Raw genomic sequence first — 21,036 nt, forward strand, 5'->3', positions numbered from 1 at the left:
TGTGACCTTCAGCAAACTATTAACTTTCTGGGCTCAGTTTCCTCATCAGTGGAATGATTTCTTAAAAACAAAACAAAACAAAACAAAACAAAACTACCTATTTTACAAGGTGGGTATAAAGATTATATGAGAATATATATTAGGGTTTAAAACTGTGCCTAGTACAGAGTGCTCAATAAATGTAAAATCCTAGTATTTCACGTATCAGAAATCAGAAATAACCTAAAGGTTAATAATAGAAGAATGATTACAAGTATTATGTAAATCCACACAATGGCATATGACAGTCATTAAAATGTTGTTCATGAAGTTTTAACGATGTTACAGAAATGCTTAGATTAAGAGAAAAGCATGATGTAAAACTAAATACATGTTTTCAATTATGTAAAATACGTATCAATATGTAGAAAATGATCTGGCAGAAAACGTACCAAGGTCTGAAAAGCAATTATACTGGGCAGTAGTAGAATTTGACCCAATTGCTCGTTTTTCTTCTTTCATACTTTTCTATCATGAATCGTTTTTTTTTACAATAAGGAGGGGATTACTTTTAAAATCAGAAAAACACCATAGTTTTATAAGGTTAATAAGGTAACAAACTGGTAGTTTAAAAAGCATACAAATGCCCAACTCCACACACATAAATGATATGATACAGAAATTATTGTGACTTTCTAAAACTCAATTATGCTCTGTTGAGTTTGTAAATACAGAGCACTGTACTAACGCCAAGTAATAGAAGCAACACACAGCAGTGAAAATCCCTTGGTTGAATTTGTTTATAAATAAGCACATGGAAGTTAGCACAAACCATGCCTTCCTGAGAGTCGGCCCACACTGTACTTAGGCCGGCCTCTCCCACCCCAGCCCCCACGCACCAGCGTCGGTGGCTTTGACCCAGAATTCCCTGGTAACCTTCAACAGGCTGAGGGCCAGGCAGGAGCCCCTAGAGCCATCCTCTCCCACCCCATAACCTGTCCCAGCGGCTTTTACCTCTTCTACCTGTCAAACCACAAAGTCTCACCCTTTTTGCAATTTTCAAAGAGAAGAACTGCCTGGTTGTTAAGAAGCAGAAAGATAAAGGTATTCCCCTCACTCTGAAGAAACTTTCCAGAACGCTTTTCATTTCTTCCTGCACGCGTCTCCCCACCCCATAAACTTCAGTGCCACTGCTCAACTCCTGACCTGTCAGGTTATCTTACCTTCTGATTGGTCCACAACACTACGTCTGCTTCAGTCAATCCATTTTTGCCCTTGCAACACTGTCTCTTACATATATAAGTATCTGTATATATAAATATCGTCCGAGACCTCAATAGTTTTTAACAACAGTACTAGAGAGAATAAACAACCACAACTTTCAGGAGACTTCAGGTGACTGTTCATATTCTTGATAAAGTATTTCTTTGGAGCGTTATCTCAAATAAACTTCCTATCAATCAGCATTTTCATCTAAGCGGGACTGGGTTGGACATTACATATTTTAGCCATAATGCTAAAAAGCCATCCTAATACGTATCCACTATTCATCCAAACATCCATCCACACTGCATTAACTGCATCATTTATGACTGAATTTTTAAAAGAAAAAGTATTTAGGCAAAAACTCCCCAGACGTGACCGTGCTTTTCTGCTCTATGTGACCGTCTCCACAGTAAAAGCTACCCTTACAATAACCTAGTTGTTCAATGAACCCCAAGCTTTACAAATTGATACGACACAATCTAAATGCACCATAAATTTATATTTGTTAATCTTGATATTAGAACATTTAAACATTTCAAACTACATAAAAGTATGACAAACAATATAAAATGGAAAGAAACTTGCTGACAACTTCCAAATCACTATTTCTTATAGTGCAATTAAGCAACAAGACCGCTTACTGAGCTCTCCAGAAAATGTATAGTGTTTTCAGTGGAGTGTTATCAACAAAAATCAACACAGTCCCACAAAATAATGTCTCCAATTTATTATCTTTTCCACAGTACAAATTCTTCACAAACCATAACTTCTTTGATGTTATTCAAAGTCTGTAAACAAGTGCTCGAATCCCCACGTCCCCAACCTCCGCTTAAGCTTGTGAATGTTTAAGTCCTTCAATCAAGTTTTGACTCTTCCACGTGTGTAAGCAATCAAGAGCCTTCTCTCCCTAAATTATTTATATTTTATCATACAGCCTGCAATGCAGTAAATCACAGTGAAAGCCCTGGGAAAAACAAAACAACATGATCTTTACAGCAGGACTTGAAACTTTATAATATTAAATGCATTTAAAGAAGCTTCCCATAATAAAAGCGTGGGTTTTCATTTCCAGAAATCAAGTCAATTAGAAACCCTAGGTTCTACTTAAAAACCCATTTTGATCTAAAAGTGAAAACAGTCCCCTATCCACAGTCATTTTATAAACTCTATACAGTTTCACTTGCAGAGATTTTTTTTTTTTTTTTTTCCAGTCTGGAAAACGGTAGTGCAATTAGTTTTACTTTAAGTTATTTAGTCCAGGACGTAAATAGCTCTGTGGAAAGATAAGAAGATGGTGTGGTAAACAAGAACTTTTTGCAAGCCCATGCTGGCTTACTAGTCCATTAAAGCCTGTAAGTCCACAGCGGCTTTCAACAAAATGTTGTATATACATCACTAATAACAAAGCAGAAATAAATAGGCAGAAATGACTGTAAACTGTCTCATCTCTTAATGATTTCTCAGTAATAACTGGCTTGATGAACTGATTATATAGTCATTTAAATAAGCAGACAGTAGACAGTTGCCCTTAGGACACTCCACTGTGGCATCCGGTCTGGAAAGCCCCAGTGGAGTTACATTCCTAAAATTAAAACAAAAAAAAGGGAGGGGGTGGAGGATGGGAGGTAACAGTTTAAAGATGCCCCTTGAACGAATTCCATCAAGTCAGCCGGTTCACTTAGACTTCTTCTTAAAAAGGCTTTTAATTTTTGATGGCTTTTTGCTTTTCTCTCCGTGATGACAAAGATCGTGTGGGATGCTGCTTATCCTGGCGACGTGTGGGGCTTCCTGAACTGCTCTGCTGTCGTTGCCAGCGGAGGAACAGGATGTGTGGCGAGGTTTGGGCACCGGGATGCCGCTAGAGAGCTGGTTCATGCTACAGGATTTCTCCAAGATGCCATTGTACACTTTGCTGGCAGGACTGAAGATCATACTCTTCGTTTCTGTCAGACCCACACAATCAGGAGAGCCCCGCGAGGTATCTGCAGTTACCGGGGACTCTCCTCTGGATGAATCCTCTAGAGAGAGCTCATCCCGCGATATCTTGCGAGGAGACAATGTCTGGTATATCTCCAGGCTTGAGGGAGGAGACTGTTTCCTTCCAATGGAAGAATTTAAGGAGTCACATTCTGAAGCCGTGTCTGGTACTTCCCTGGATGAGAGGGAGACAGAGGTAAAATCTTAAATCAGTATTTCTTTTTTAATTTTTTTTTAATGTTTATTTATTTTTGAGACAGAGAGAGACAGAGCATGAGTGGGGGAGGGTCAGAGAGAGAGGGAGACACAGAATCTGAAACAAGCTCCAGGCTCTGAGCTGTCAGCACAGAGCCTGACGTGGGGCTCGAACCCACGAACTGTGAGATCATGACCTGAGCCGAAGTCAGAAGCTCAACCGACTGAGCCACCCAGGCGCCCCTTAAATCAGTATTTTTTAAGACTACCAGCCGACACTGTGATTAATTCTAACTAAAACAACTTCCATTTTTTTTTATCTATCAACATGCAAATGGGAGAAATGCTAAAATTCTACGCGCATTTTGACAAAATCGGAAACTTACTACTTTAAATAATACAACTTATCAAAGCTCCATGCTTAATATTTACATGAACTATAAAAATGGAATCTTCCAATCTGAGAAACGTAACTCAAGTTACACCTTCTTCAATTGTCAGACAAATAAAAATGTTTAAATTTTACAGATTTAGTAATTTTATTTCAGCTACTTTTGTGTTTTGTTTCAATACTATTTTTTCTTTCTAAATCACACAGTTGACATTACATATCTTAAAAGATGAACTTTAGTCACTGTCTCTCCCTTTATTTTTCTGTCATTAAATTGATGAAATATATCTTCCTGAGGTAGGAAGAAAGGAATATACTAAGCTAAAATGTAAGTTCTCCCAAGTTTAAAAATGGGGGAAGGAAGCTGAGGTACAATTGAGAGGGGGGGATGGGAGGTGAAAGTCAATGACATAACACTTTTTTTTTAAAGTTTATTTATTTATTTTGAGAGACAGAAACAGGGCTCAAGTGGGGAAGGGCAGGGGGGGGAGAGAGGGTGGGGAGAGAGGGAGAGAGAGAGGGGGGGGGAAGAGAGAGAGAGAGAGAGAGAGAGAGAGAGAGAGAGAGAGAGAAAGAAAGAATATCCCAAGCAGGCTCTGCACTGTCAGCATAGAGCTCGACACGGAGCTCGATCCCACAGACTGTGAGATCAGGACCTGAGCTGAAATCGAAAGTCAAACACCTAACTGCCTGAGCCACCCAGGCCCCCCAATGCTATTTTTAAAAATGCAGACATTCAATAAATTCTCATGGGTTTATCCCTTTGTGATTTTTGCCCCCGCCCCTTCTCCACAGTAAAGAGAGAAAATGAAAAGACAAAAGTTCACAACGCCAAGGCCAACATATAGTAAATGCTATCAGCCATTACTTCAAAATATACCTCAAATCCAACACTTGTCACTCCCCCACTGGCACTGCCCCTCTTTCTGAACTACCCACCCCCCTGGACTCACCTCAAGGATTGTGATGGCGTCCTAACGGGTCTCCCTGCTTCCCTTCTTGTTCCTCCCTCCTAACTACTTCTCTACACAGATGCTGAAGTGGTTTTTAAAAACTCACAGCACATCATTTACTTGCTCAAAACTCACTAACGCTTCCTCCCATACTCAGGCTAAAATCCAAAGACCTTGTCAAAGTCCACAAAGCCCAGCAGGATCAGGACCATGGTGACACCTCCAGCGGAAGGCCACCATTCCCCGTCTCATTACATCATGGCCTCCTCCTTGTTCCTCCCAACGTGCCGATCTCGTGACTCCCCCAGGGCTCTTGCACCTGCTGTTTCCTCTGCCTCCGATGTTCCTTCCCTCCATCTCTACATGGCTTATTTCTCAATGTCTTTCAGGTCACTGCTCAACTGTTCTCTCTCCAGAGAGACTTCCCCTAACCACTCTATCCAGGAAGTATTCTCTTTCTTTTTACCTTTGTGTAGCATCCCAGAAAATTCCACTACCTAAAACGATATTTTGTATTAACTTTTGATATGTCTCTCCAGAAGAAAGAAAAGTTAATGAGGACAGGGAGTCTTTCTAACTTCTGTATCCTCTGCACTGGAGTAGTGGTAAGCTCACAGTGGGTATTTAATAAATATGTGATACATGAATGAATGAGTGAATGAATGAACAAACAAATGGACAAGAGACAGATGAAAGAAAAGGAGAAAAGATCTCAGATAACAGAGATCACGTCTTACTTGTTTTGATATGTACCACACATGACACAAATATTGTTCACTCTCTGAAAGAAACGGTAAGAAATAAAAAGTAGACTCATGGTAAAAAGTAAGTGGCAAAAGGAATAAAGTGGGACAAGGAAGAGAGCTGAAGACACAAGAGAAAGGCAAGAACACAGATGATCATAATCCACCAGCTAGAGCGAGGCCAGGACCTTGTCTCACTTGTCTTGGCAGCTCAAGTTATTATCAAGTGCACGGCATACGGCAAGGAACTAAGTTCATATTTATAGAGTAAATGAACTGAATGATCTCTCACCTCAGATGACCTGTGGTTACTCTCATTATTCACATAGTGATATTACTTCTGACATGTTTTTCACGTTAATACCGTGTTTTAAACCTTGATCTTAGATGGCTCAATGTAACTGGTCATTTCTATGTATTTTACACATGTATGTGAAGATTGTTTCTATTACACTACAAGCTCTCAGAAGGTACAAAATCCCCTGGGCAAATAAAGACTTAAATGATGCTTTCACACAATACAGTTACACGTGCTGCAGACTTTTTAAGTGCTTTTACAATATGATAATGGGGAGTGCTTACAGAGGGCACAAGGCAGCTCAGATAAAAAGAAAGGACTCAGAAATCAATCGCTGGTAGGGAATTTCCTGTTAGCTTCCTTTCGGAGTGGATACCCATTAATTATACAGCATATATCACTGTTCCCTGAAGCTGTTCAGCTTCCAGAACCAGAAGCTGATTTAGTTAGAATTTTATAAATTTACTTCTACTCTGCTATGTGGTTTGGCTGCTTGGTGTATGAAATTCTAAGCTAGGTTAAAAATATTTCAAAAACTGGTCTCTAAAATCTAAATAATATGTGAAAAGAATACTGATCTAAGTTCGGAGACCTAGATTCCTGTCCTGGCCCTGCCATTAATCAGCCACACAACCTTGGGCAAATCACTTAATGTAACCGGGACTCAATTTCACTGTCAAAGGAAGATAATTTGATTAATCTCTAAAATTACTTCTAGTTCTAACATCCTAACTCCAAAATACATAATGAAGTGTTGCTTCTTCTGCATAACCAGTCAGCTTTGGAGTGCAGGAATGGTATAATCTGTGAGCATTTTTTTTTTTTTTTAGAACATATATTCTTTGGAATGTTGAGCTTAATTATGTGTACCATTTATGCTATTTTTTTCTATTTCTTTCTCACAGTGAGGAATAGGTGAACTCATGCAAGTTTAATGCCTATGTAACAAAACTCAAGGTAGGATGTAAATGAGCATACATGTACATAATGCAGAGAACATAAAAGATCAGTAAACAGTAAATGTTATTACTATTACTGTTTTGTAAGGGTTCTAGTGGTTCATCATGTAAGAGACTAAATAAAGAGGAGGAAAAGTTTTCTGAATCCAAATTCTCATATTTACTGTGCATTTCTGACATTGCTATTTGAAAGGAAGACTAAATATTTCCATAAACGTGAAAATTCTACTGGACACAGAGCTCTAGCTTTCCTATTAATTTCCATAAGCCACACAAATTGGTTCTGTCAGTAAAGCCATCTTGCAGGTGGCCACAGTTTTACTGCGAAGATTATACAAAAAAACTAATCAGAAAGTGGTATCCAAGCAAAGCCAAGTCAAATTCTCCAGCTGTAATGAGGATACAAACCTTGGACTATCTGCTCAGTAATATGCTATAATGATCTTGGCTACTCACAAAGTTGACTCTCACTAGAGATAAAACAATCATGTGTGAAAATTATCATTTGATGACGATGCCAACTAAAGAATCACATGACAGAGAAGAGCCGCAACAGGTCACCGAGAACAGCCAGCCATTCCCTCTGGTTTTCTTTCTCATCTGAGGACAGAAGACTTTGGGGCTACACGGCTGCTAAGTGTTGCCAAATCAGAAGCCAGCGTCAGTTTTCCTGTCGCTTACTACCACAGCACTCTGAAGACGGACGTGGTTTAGGAGAGAGCCTCCGACCAACGGGGCTCGTGGAGCACGGTGGTCCTTTGGCTGGACCGAACACACAGCTGCTATGCCCACTTTATGCCAACAAATTCGTGTGAACGTAACACCCTCCTTTAAGTTCTTAACATTTTCTTCCACCTTTGATGTCTGATAATTCCTGTTCACTAGCCAAGTACTAGCACACGACAGAAAAATCCATTAAGTGGCAACAAGTATTTTAAACACTCAGTCATATTTAATGTTTGTGTTCAAGTATATTTAAGTTCATGCCTTTGTATTTTACATATAAAACTGCTCACAAGACAAGTTTGTGCTCTGAGACTTGAGTCAATTGTGTGCAGTGGTCGGTCTCTAAGCAGTTATATGTCCGAATATCTACCTCTGCCTGTGGTGGGCGGAATTCTGAGACGGTCCCCAAGTTTCTAGCTCTGGTGTACACACACGTCTCGCCAACCATTCTCTCAAACGCGAGCAGAGGTGCTGCCATGAAGGGGCTCTGCGGATGTCATTAAGGCCCCACACCAGCTGATTTTCAGACACAGAGATGACTATCCAAGTGACGAGTGAGCCTTTTAAAATCGCGTCCAGAGATCAGAGACAGGGGGCATCACAGATTCCAAGGGACCTGTCAGAAGGCCTAGTCTCTGAAGACGGAGGCCACGCACAGCAAGGGCCACTGTGCACCTGCCAGGAACTGGCAGCAGCATGGAAGCAGCCTGAGAGCAGGCGTGGAAACCGGGACCTCCGTGCTGTAACCACGGGAAGCGAACTCTGTCACAACCAAAGGAGTCGGGAGTGGCCCTCAAGCGTCAGGGAAGAACAAAGCTGGGCAACCACCTTGCATTTGGCCTTGCGAGTCCCTGAGCAGAAATCCCAGGCACAGCAAGCTCGGACTTTGTCAAACAGAACCCGGGGCTAATAAACGGATGCTGCCCGAAGCTGCTAAGTCTGTGGTCACTCACTGTGCAGCAACAGAAAACTAATCCAACGCATCACTCCGACCCACCCACACCCACCTCCCCACCACCCAGCCCAACATCTACTGTAGTCGATTCACTGCAGTACCATTGCTTTTCAGCAGAGAAGTATATGGCCTCCTCCTCCTCCTCATTGCGATAAAGGACAGGGCAACTTGACACCGAGAGGATATCGGGGTCCGGGGAAGGCAAGGAGTGCTGTGGGTGCTGAGGGTGCTGGGGGTGCCGGGCGTGGACCTGGTGAGGGGCGTGCGGAGGAAGCTGTGCACGTGGACACTGCGGCGAGGCCGGCACGATGCTGCGGCGGGAGCGGCACAGGCTGCTGCTTCTGGCTAACGACCCAGCGGGTTTGGCCATGGTCCCTGAAACGAAGCACAAACACACATATGCACATGAGACCAGGGCTGCCTCCAGGCACACCGTGGACGAACGCGCGCGCGCGCGCGCGCACACACACACACACACACACACACACACACACACACACGGGAGAAGGGCTCTTACTACCCGCCACCCCGGAACGGGCCCTCGCTGGGTAAGGACCTGCATTGGTCATTACCCTCCCCCATCATCTCTACTGCTTCTTGGCAAAGTTCAGAAATAAAAAATTAAAGTGTGATAAAAATGAAAGCAGGTCTAGAAAATAAACAGAAGAGAACATAAACACACGAGGCTCTAACATGAAATTTGGCATTCCTAACCACAAAGTCTTGAAAATTTATCCAAGATAGTAAATCTTTAAGTTAAAAAAATCAATACAGCATATTAAGGAATCTGTACTTTGTTGCAAAACTTTGTTAATTTCACCATTACAGGATGAAAACTATCAGAAAAAAAAAAAAACAGGCTGTATTTTTCAATGGGTATCTCTCGAGATCGTGTAACTTGTTTGAACTTCAAGAAGGTTTTTTTTTTTTCTCATGTTTCTAGTTTTGATTTAAATTCTAGTTAGTTAAGATACAGAGCAATATTGGTTCCAGGGATAGAATTCAGTGATTCATCGCTTACATATGCTCATCACAAGTGCCCTCCTTAATACACATCACCCATCTAAGTCTATCCCCTGCCCGCCTCTCCTCCAGCAAGCCTCAGTTTGTTCGCTGTAATTAACAGTCTCTTATGGTTTGCCTCCCACTCTTTAAGAAGTTTTTACTCAAGGGTCATTTGAACACTGTATACATAGTCTCCCAACCAGTTAGGCAGAGGTCAGACAAAAACTTGTTTCCTGAACACTGATGACTGTGGAACTAACCAGAAGTCTTAGATCATCTTGTTTCTGCTGCCAGTCTCTGCCTAGTCCCGTGCAAGTAGAAAACTGCCCCTACACACTTAATATCTTCAGAGAATGGGCACTCCATGTCCTTGCCTTAATTGGAGCCTAACCGCCCGAAGTCAGAACAGCCTTCGCAAGCTGAGGCTGCTCCCTGTTGTGTATACCTCATGTGCTGCAACACCAGAACATCAGGTCGGTGGCCTTCTCATTCCCCAACACTCTTCTCTGGAAACCGTCACTCCTACGACCTTTTATAAAAACATGTTCTTTCTGAAGCTAACACTAAGCCACCTGAATCTGCCGTCTCTACAACCCCACTCGCCCCACCTCCCAGTCATTTCCTTACCTATCTTCCGCTTGAGCAATCTCATTGGTAAGACCTCCCAACACCTTAACCACTCATGGTTTCCCCTCTTCTCCAGACATTTACACCGCCACCCACTCTCAAACCCTGTCTTGCCCTAGTCATTCAGCGCTGCTCCATTTTTGGTATTATATATCAAGACGGCAGACGGACAACTGAGATTCGGACCATGCATCTACCTTTCTAGTTCAAACACTCTGCTCCTTCCACTTATCTGTCCCATTCTCTACTCCAAGCTCAAGCACCTTAACTCTTTTGTGTAGTCCTTCTGTTGCCTTTATTTGCATCTTCTACATCCCAATAGCATTTAAAAAATGCAGACACAATAAACCTAAAAAAACAAAACGCTAAACAATAGCAGCGACAAAACACTCTTCTCCATCCTCAGACCGTTCAACTGACTTATCTCTCTTCCTTTTATGAAGAATTTCCTCTGTTACTTTCTCCACTACTTCATTTTATTTCATTCAGAGTGTAAAGTGCTCACATACAATTTCGCCACAACTGTTCTCAACAATTCATAATCTACTCTCTTGTTGCTAAATTCAACAGATTGCTCAATCCTTCCCTGACATTTGACCAGCACCTGACATTGATTATTACTCTGTCCTTCCCTTGACTTTTCTAAATGCATTCACACACTAGGCTCCTTTTACACAACAGAATAAAGGAAAATAATAATACAAGTGATCACCTCAAATTACACAGGAAAGAATTTGGTGAAATTTAACATCCACTGATTTAAAAGGAAAACCTTTCTTAGTAAAACAGGAATAAAATTAATTTCCTTAAAAGCAATCTACCAAAACCAAAACCAAAAAGAAAAAAAATAAATCACATTTCACGGTGGAGAGCATTCCCTTTAAAGTCAGAAATGGCAACTGTTATTGCCTGCAATCACTGCTATTATTCAACATTTGACTGGAAGTCTCAGACTAGAAAATAAGGGGGGGGGGGGGGACATAAGGACTGAAAAGGAAAAAAACAACTTATTACTGCACACACACAAAATCCAAAAGACTCATATGAGAATTCACTATTTCTGTATATAAAATACTTAGCAAAGTCAACAGCAGTTCCCTAGACATCAGCAATAAGCAATTTCACATATAATTTTTTTTTAAGAAAGTTAACGTGTAACTACCAAAAAAAAAAAAAATCCTATGGGGATATCCAGAAATTAATCTATTTATTTTTTTTTCAGAAATTAATCTTTTTAGAAAAGATGTGCAAGAACAGTACAGAGAAAAATTTAAATTTTACTTAAAGACATAAAAGCAAATCTCAATAAATAAATTTATGAGTAATAACTCTTCCCAAATCCATCAATAAATTCAAAGAAATTCCATTAAAAGCTCAATAAAACTTTTTATGGAATTTCATAAGCTAATCCTAAAATTCATATTGGCCAAGAATAACAATTCTGAATTTGAATAATAAAGGACGATTTAGATCTAGCAAACCCCAACACATACTATCAAACTATAAATAGCAACTAAAGCAGAATGAAAGCAATGGAACAAAACAGAGAGCCTGCGAGCACGTGTTCACCTGTGGAGAGAAGTGGAGTTACAGATGAGCAGGGAGAGAGCAGGAATGAGGCTGGGACACCTGTTTATCCACACATCAGGAGACAGATTTAGATTCCTATCTTGCAATATGAACAAAAATAACTTCCAGGTAGATTAAAAGACTAAGGGATTAAAGCAAATCTAAAAAACTTTTAGGAGGGGAAACATCTATCATCCTCTAAAAAAGACATTAAAAAGCACAAATCAGGTTCACCAATTTGTCATTAGAAATGTTCTTTTAAAAACGCCTATGATGGGGCGCCTGGGTGGCGCAGTCGGTTAAGCGTCCGACTTCAGCCAGGTCACGATCTCGCGGTCCGTGAGTTCGAGCCCCGCGTCGGGCTCTGTGCTGACTGCTCAGAGCCTGGAGCCTGTTTCTGATTCTGTGTCTCCCTCTCTCTCTGACCCTCCCCCGTTCATGCTCTGTCTCTCTCTGTCCCAAAAATAAATAAACGTTGAAAAAAAAAATTAAAAAAAAAAAATAAAAACGCCTATGATTGAAAAAGAAAACAACAGAGTTCACTAAAAAAGAAAAGCCAAAGCCTGAGAGAAGCTATCTACAACCATCAAATAACCAGACAGAGACAGCAAAAAAAGAGAACTATAGGCCAATATCCCTGATGAATATGGATGCAAAAATTCTCAACAGGATACTAGCAAATCGAATTCAACAACATATAAGAAGAACTATTCACCAAGATCAAGTGGGATTCATTCCTGGGCTGCAGGGCTGGTTCAACATTCGCAAATCAATCAATGTGATACATCACATTAATAAAAGAAAAGAACCATATGATCTTGTCAATCGATGCAGAAAAAGCATTTGACAAAATTCAGCATTCTTTCTTAATAAAAACCCTCGAGAAACTCGGGATAGAAGGAACATACTTAAACATCATAAAAGCCATTTATGAAAAGCCCACAGCTAACATCATCCTCAACGGGGAAAAACTGAGAGCTTTTCCCCTGAGATCAGGAACACGACAGGGATGCCCACTCTCACCGCTGTTGTTTAACACAGTGCTGGAAGTTCTAGCATCAGCAATCAGACAACAAAAGGAAATCAAAGGCATCAAAATTGGCAAAGATGAAATCAAGCTTTCACTTTTTGCAGATGACATGATATTATACATGGAAAACCCGACAGACTCCACCAAAAGTCTGCTAGAATTGATACATGAATTCAGCAAAGTCACAGGATACAAAATTAATGTACAGAAATCAGTTGCGTTCTTATACATTAATAATGAAGCAACAGAAAGACAAACTGATACCATTCACAATTGCACCAAGAATCATAAAATACCTAGGAATAAGCCTAACCAAAGATCGCAAAAGATCTGTATGCTGAAAACTACAGAAAGCTTATGAAGGAAATTGAAGGCGATACAAAGAAATGGAAAAACATTCCGTGCTCATGGATTTGAAGAATAAACATTGTTAAAATGTCAATGCTACCCAAAGCAATCTACACATTCAATGCAATCCCAATCAAAATTGCACCAGCATTCTTCTTGAAGCTAGAACAAGCAATCCTAAAATTTGTATGGAACCACAAAAGACCCTGAATAGCCAAACTAATATTGAAGAAGACGACCAAAGCGGGAGGCATCACAATCCCAGACTTTAGCCTCTACTACAAAGCTGTAATCATCAAGACAGCATGGTATTGGCAACAGACACATAGACCAATGGAATAGAATACAGACTCCAGAATTGGACCCACAAAAGTATGGCCAACTAATCTTTGACAAAGCAGGAAAGAATATCCAATGGAAAAAAAGAGTCTCTTTAACAAATGGTGCTGGGAGAAGTGGACAGCAACATGCAGAAGAATGAAACTAGACCACTTTCTTACACCATTCACAAAAATAAACTCAAAATGGATAAAGGACCTAATGTGAGACAGGAAACCATCAAAACCCTAGAGGAGAAAGCAGGAAAAAAACCTCTCTGACCTCAGCCGCAACAATTTCTTACTTGACACATCTCCAAAGGCAAGGGAATTAAAAGCAAAAAATGAAGTACTGGGACCTCATGAAGATAAAAAGCTTCTGCACAGCAAAGGAAACAATCAACAAAACTAAAAGGCAACCAATGGAATGGGAAAAGATATTTGCAAATGACATATTAGACAAAGAGCTAGTATCCAAAATCTATAAAGAACTCACCAAACTCCACACCCGAAAAACAAATAATCCAGTGAAGAAATGGGCAGAAAACATGAATACACACTTCTCTAAAGAAGACATCCAGATGGCCAACAGGCACATGAAAAGATGCTCAACGTTGCTCCTCATCAGGGAAATACAAATCAAAACCACACTCAGATCCCACCTCATGCCAGTCAGAGTGGCTAAAATGAACAAATCAGGAGACGACAGATGCTAGAGAGGATGTGGAGAAACGGGAACCCTCTTGTACTGTTGGTGGGAATGCAAACTGGTGCAGCTGCTCTGGAAAAACAGTGCGGAGGTTCCTCAAAAAATTAAAAATAGATCTACCCTATGACCCAGCAAGAGCACTGCTAGGAATTTACCCAAGGGATACAGGAGTGCTGATGCATAGGGGCACTTGTACCCCAATGTTTTTAGCAGCACTTTTCAACAACAAATTATGGAAAGAGCCTAAATGTCCATCAACTGATGAATGGATAAAGAAATTGTGGTTTTATATACATTATGGAATACTATGTGGCAATGAGAAAGAGTGAAATATGGCCTTTTGTAGCAACGTGGATAGAACTGGAGAGTGTTATGCTAAGTGAAATAAGTCATACAGAGAAAGACAGATACCATATGTTTTCACTCTTATATGGATCCTGAGAAGCTTAACAGAAGACCATGGGGGAGGGGAAGGGAAAAAAAAGTTGGAGAGGGAGGGAGCCAAACCATAAGAGACTCTTAAAAACTGAGAATAAACTGAGGATTGACGGGGGGTGGGAGGGAGGGGAAGGTGGGTGATGGGCATTGAGGAGGGCACCTGCTGGGATGAGCACTGGGTGTTGTATGGAAACCAATTTGACAATAAATTTCGTATTAAAAAAAAAAGAGAAAATATTAAAAAAAAAAAAAAACACTTTTCCAGATCAGTAAGGAATCTTGGGAGAGATTCCATAGTAAGAATAAGCAACTCAGATAGGAAGAAATCTGAATGACAAACACTAATAAATGAAATGGTACTCAACCTCAAAAGTCACCAAGGAAATAAAAATTGTAGTAACACTTTGGTATCATATAATACTCAGGCAAGTCACAAAAGAAATCAGATTATCCCAAGTACTGGTGAGGATAGAGGCAGAAAAGCTCTCATCAACGGTGGGTATACAAAGGAACAGAGCCATTTTGAGAGTGACCTCACAATGCCTAGTAACAGCTGCCCTCACAATGCCTAGTAACAGCTGCCCTCCCAATGACTGAACGCGATCCATTTTCCAGGTATCCACCCAGAGACTCTCAAACTCATGCATAAAGGAGATAAAGGCAAGGTAAGGATGCTCACTGCAGTACTGTCTGCAAAGGCAAAAAAGTGCAAAGAGCCTACCTATCTCAGGAGAAAAATGGATAAACTGTGGCTTATTATCATGAATAAACAGATACACTGTGGTTAAATCATTAAACATAGTGAATTTAATGTAGTATATTTATATTTAATGCAGTATACAGAAAATTTCTAAATATATACTTGTGAGCAAAAGGAGCTGCAAAACATTACCTACAGTTTGATGAACATTTATGTGTGTGTGTGTGTGTGTGTGTGTGTGTGTATATATATATATATATATAATATTATATATATATATATATATATATATATATTTAATTTGAGAAAGAGAGCCTGAGACAGGGAGAAGGGCAGGCAGAGAGAGAAAGAATCTTAAGCAGGATCCACATTCAGCGGAGCCCTATGCGGGGCTCAATCCCATGACCCTGGTATCACGACCTGAGCTGAAATCAAGACTCAGCCACTCTACCGACTGAGCCACTAGGTGACCCCCGTGAGCAAAGTTTTAAACAATTTTGTCTGTTGTTTATAGATACATCTGCATATAATAAAAGTAGAATAGGCTCTTCTTACAACTTGAGAAGAGTAGGAAGGTGAGGCCATGTGCTTTAGCTGTATGTATAATAGTTTATTTTGGGCAAAGAGATGAATTAAGGCAAAATATTAAAATCTGTTTATCTTTGTAGCAAGTAAACATTTTCAGTACTTATAAGTACATCTGAAGGACTTAATAATTAAGAACTTTTAAATAAATTGCAACCACATTCCCACAGTGAATATTTAGCAGATACTATAAAATAGGAGAAATCTATCATCTGTTCTCCTACCCACAAGGAGCTAAGCTTTGACAATATTCTCTCTCCTTTATTTAGTGTTTATTTATTTATTTTGAGAGAGAGAGAGAGAGTATGAGCAGCGGAGGAACAGAGACAGAGAGGGAGAGAGAGAATCCCAAGTAGGTTCCGTGCTGTCAGCTCAGAGCCTGACACGGGGCTTGATCTCATAACCCACAAGACCATGACCTGAGCTGAAACCAAGAGTCGGGTGCTTAACCGACTGAGCCACCCAAGGCACCGCTCTCTTTTTTATTTATGCAAAATTAAACACAGACGTTATTATTCTGCGTACAGTTCTACAATCTTCTACTTTGCTTTCAACACGCCACAGGCATGTTTCCTTACCGTTATTTCACTTAGACAATTTATACATACCCATGGTACAAATGTAAAACTTTTCAGAGGGCATGTAATAAAACGGCCTTCATCCTGCCCTAGACTTCATCCTACCATAGCAGAAGAAATTGTGCTTTCCTAACTAAGCAGAGTGCAGTATCACTGTTGTGCCACTGGGTGGAAGTAGAGCTCTCAAAGTGCAAGCTTTGGCAGGAGTTCTTGTTCACAGATAATAAATTTGACCACAGAATTTCTAAAACATCATACTAAATTTAATATCAACTTTTATACTTTTTTCAATTTCAAATTTCTCTGTATTTTACAATCACTGAAAACTTAAGGTAATTAGCCACACAGAGCTATATTTTGCCCCATCAAAAAGGACTTCAAAACAAAAAAGCCAAGAAAATACATTAGTTAATTTAGGGAACATATCTTCGTGCATACTTTTGATACTGAAGAATCACGGATTCTGAGGAGGAACTGTGACTTTAAAAAGCTACAATTTTTAAACAAAATCAAATACTTACGAATCAGTGTTGCATCTGGCAAGTTTGAGGACATATAGTTCAAATAAACACAAGCTGACAATATTCCAACAGCAGAGCTGGCCCAGATCTAGGTATAACTTTGCAACTGTAACCACCCTGCAGCATGGGGCCAGTGAAATGAGCACATTCCACCATTCACTGCATTTATAATCTGTCCTCTCTTCCCTCCTGTTTTAAGAGTCCGGTGGCTCCCCAGCTGACTCCTGTTATCTGTCTGCCATTAAGCCTGAGAATTAAAGCCACAGAAATGAACCCAAGCGCATAGTCATTCACTATCTATCTGCAAATTTAGGGCTTTATTTCATAAAAGTTTAAAAATTAGAACTCTCTGTAAATCATAACATCAGGAAAACTGTAACAACTGGATAGAAAAAATTCAAACTGGAAAATGTTTACATACGCTTTGTCTTGAGACTAAAATTTCTACATAAGTTTTCAACCAATCAATAATTAAATTCTGTTTTCCATTCTTTGGAATCTTGTTCTACCCACACTGTTTCGAAAAGTCACAAAGATTGGGAGAATGAATCAGGCAGGCAATAACAAGGATGAAGAGTTTTTCAAATGATTTCTAATATAAGAATACACCCATTTTAAATTCAAGCTCTCCAGAACTTTGCAAAAAGTCCAAATATGTATTAATAAATTCTAAAAATAATTAACAAAATCTAAAATACTTAAATTTCACCTTCCTACCAAAATGCATTCCTTACAATGTAAAAATTTTCAAAGAATGCAGCATAACAAAGCAATATTATGAAAACTGTCCACGTTAAAACCACCTTTGGCTCAATCAGTTAAGCATCTGATGTCAGCTCCGGTCATGATACCACGGTTCCTGGGTTCGAGCCCCTCATCAGGCTCCTGCTTTGTATCCTCTGTCTCCTTCTCTCTCTGCCCCTCCCCTGCTCTCTTGTGCACGTGTGCACGTTCCCTCTCTCTCCAAAATAAACAAACATTAAAAAAAGAATTATAAAAAAAAAAAAAATTTTTTTAAAGCCTCCTTTGGAGGCGTTCCCCTTCCTAGCAACAAAAAAATGTTTTCCTTAACATAAGCACAGTTTACATTTTATTTAAAAGTAAAGGGATTCAGTGCTTCAGGAGTTAAAATACAGCAAGATAATACTCTTCTCAATGAAAGGACAGAATGAGAAAAGCAAACCAACAACAACAAAAACATACCTACTGGGAAGGGCAACTCAATTTAAGATAAATCACAGACAGGCTCAAAGCCACACAGTTGGTTAGTCAGTGGCAGAGCTAGGACGAGAACTCAAGTTTCCAAGATCTTCCCCTAATTTTTACTATAGATTAAGCTGCAATTTGAAAGGATCTTTACCCTCAAAGCTGAGTACTTCACCTGTACATTATTTAGCATGTATGATGTTTTATACATGTGTGTGTATAGATATACACAGACATGCATCTGATGTATTATTCTCACATAATAAAGACAAATTATTAATCACAAGTAGAAAAAAGAGAAAATGAAGAACGAACAAAATTTTTATCATAGATTTCAAAGTCAATGAGTCATAAAAGGCATGGTAGGAAGTTACTTTAAAAACTGCACCAACTCAGGGCGCCTGGTCGGCTCAACTGGTTAAGCATCTGACTTTGGCTCAGGTCATGATCTCACAGTTCATGGGTTCGAGCCCCGTGTCGGGCTCTGTGCTGACAGCTGGGAGCCTGGAGCCTGCTTTGGATTCTGTGTCTCCCTCTCCCTCTGCCTCTCAAAAATGAACAAACATAAAAAAAAAAATTTAAAACTGCACCAAACTCTCTTTTTTGAATTCAGCACTTACCAGGAAACTGTGACACTATTGGGGGCGTATCTTCATCTAAATCATCAACTCCCCCAGCAATTGGATAGGGTGGAATGGAGACTCTGGGCATCACCACCCAGCTGTGATCAGAATACAGGGAAGAGGTCAAGCTGGGGAGGCCCGAGTTATGGGCTATCTGAAAGCCACAGATCTTCTCAATCTGTTGCCAGCGAAAAAGTCGTTCTCGTAAACAAGTTGTCAACTCAGAGAGTGCTTTCCTGTAAAAGCCAAGGTAGAAATTACTTATGGCATCAACGAGTCTTTAATATGGCACTAAAAAAGGGCAACTACATGAACAGACCATGGCAATAAACTAATTTCAAGAATAATTATCCATTCTCAGAATTAGTATAAATTATGTAATTGTACATGATTAAATGATAAACTGTCCATAAATTACAAATTTCAGCATAATACAAATAAACAGGTAACTAAAACAACATTCTTACTTTGCTTCCAGAATTTTGTGGTCTACCTCATCTAGGGAGGAGCTGTGTGCAACATGCAGAGTCCCAAAGACTGTACTTCTTTTCTTTTTAATCTTCTCTGCCTAGAAACCCAAAGAGAGAGAAAATAAGGTAGGTCTGGAAAAAAAATAACACACATACAAGCTTATTTTGTTTTGAATATATTAATAATGATGAAACCAGTGGAGAATTATATAGCCAAAATAAGGCCCTAATTTCCAGAAAAGGAAACAGATGAAGGAGAAAGCATGCTTTCCTAAGCCAATCAACAGAATTCAAAACTTTGTTCTGGAAAATTTTTCACTTATTTTGATGGTTCAGAAAAGACCCGAATCTTCTATTAAAACTAACAAAATAACATTAATTATATCCTACTGCAATGAGGTGTTAGTGAGTGAACTGAGTTGTTTTTTTTTTTTTTTGCTAGAAATCAGATTAAAACTTAATCTTATTTCACACAATTTAATTAAGAGTCAAATATTAATTTCTAGTAACTACTAACCTGAATCAGATATGAAGAAGCAACCTGGAGGAGAAAAGCTCTGTATAAAACATTTGTGATAATGATAATAGGGATGGTTTTTAAATGACACTAAGGTCATTCTGAAAAGTATATACTTCTCTACATACAGTAATTTTACTCTACGGTCTATGATTGTAAGAGTCCATTAAGATAAGTAAGTTTCAATTCACAAAAAGAAGGTACAACAAATACAGATTTTATTCATATTTTTCTCTCTTAATTGGTTACTCTCTTTAGAAATGTATTAAGTTTTGAAATAGAGTACCTCATCCTTAGCAATAGCTAACTGCATTTCAGCATTTTGTCTTTTAATATTGTAGTACTGTACTTCTACTTCATGTGTTAACTGAAGCCATTTCTGAAGTGCATCTGGGACAGACCAGCTGCTCCTGAGTTCAAATTCTTTTTCAGCCTTTTTCAGTGCCATTCGAACCTGGGAGTGAGGGAGGAAGGAAGAGTGGGGGAGACAGAATGGATGCGAGAGGGAGAGAAAGGGGGGGGGGGGAGATGGATGGAGACGGAGCAAGAGAGAGAAATGTCTTTTTTTAAAAAAGATATTTATATTGAGATACATTTTAAGAAATTAAGATTGTTTTTTGGTATCAAAGTTAAGAGAGAAAGCAATTTGAATTATGCTCTTCATAAACATCTTTCTCAAATCACTGAGTTTAAAACAATGTATTTCTAACATTAAAACTAAAGCTGAACTGGGGCGCATGGGTGGCTCAGTCAGTTGAGCGTCTGACTTCAGCTCAGGTCATGATCTCACGGTCTGTGGGTTCGAGCCCCGCGTCGGGCTCTGTGCTGACACCTCAGAGCCTGGAGCCTGCTTCAGATTCTGTATATCTCTCTCTCTCTCTCCCCCTCCCCTGCTCATGCTCTGCCTCTCTCTGTCTCTCAAAATAAATAAATGTTAAAAAAAAAAAATTTAAAACTAAAACTGAAGTTTTAAGTGCATCTTAACTCACTAAGCAAAGCTGGAAAGCCAAAGGGTAGAAGGGGTTTACATAGATCTTAAGCTGTATTATTTATTTAGTTTTTATATTTTATAATAGCCAGACTCCCCAGAGAGAAGAAAATGCCAGGCACGTACAAACCAAAACTGATCATGTTTTTCTCATAACACGGGGCTTGTTTGTGGAGAACATAAAGAAGTATCCGAAACACAGTGAAAACACTGTCCTGGTGCCCCTTCTAATGTTCCCAGAGGGCACTACTGTAAGCTATTTACATGGACCATTTTTGAAGGTTTTCACATCTTCTTTATGGTTACTTATTTCTCACTATTACAAGCAAGTCTGTCCATTACAGTCGGTTTCACCTACTTCTA

General features: G+C 39.6%; 1 protein-coding gene and 1 non-coding gene across 3 annotated transcripts in view; both read right to left on the reverse strand.

Annotated features, from left to right (window-relative positions):
• Positions 1–1,957: 1,957 nt before the first annotated feature.
• Positions 1,958–21,036, reverse strand: part of STIM2 (stromal interaction molecule 2) — a 152,156-nt gene continuing 133,077 nt past the window's right edge. The window contains exons 8-13 of one of the 2 annotated variants that reach the window (XM_030314070.2): positions 19,972–20,139; positions 19,686–19,709; positions 19,166–19,266; positions 18,696–18,934; positions 8,544–8,817; positions 1,958–3,397 (exon numbers count right to left, since the gene is read on the reverse strand). In XM_030314070.2, the coding sequence (XP_030169930.1) occupies positions 2,920–3,397; positions 8,544–8,817; positions 18,696–18,934; positions 19,166–19,266; positions 19,686–19,709; positions 19,972–20,139 (1,284 nt within the window). In that variant the 3' untranslated portion in view covers positions 1,958–2,919. The remainder of the gene's footprint in view (positions 3,398–8,543; positions 8,818–18,695; positions 18,935–19,165; positions 19,267–19,685; positions 19,710–19,971; positions 20,140–21,036) is intronic. The other variant, XM_030314071.2, reaches the window with a different exon arrangement.
• TRNAR-UCG lies at positions 3,572–3,656 on the reverse strand. The gene has a single exon. It is a non-coding gene; the product is annotated as a tRNA-Arg (tRNA).

This window comes from Lynx canadensis, chromosome B1 (assembly GCF_007474595.2).
Source record: "Lynx canadensis isolate LIC74 chromosome B1, mLynCan4.pri.v2, whole genome shotgun sequence".
In the NCBI taxonomy this organism is placed as follows: Eukaryota; Metazoa; Chordata; class Mammalia; order Carnivora; family Felidae; genus Lynx; species Lynx canadensis.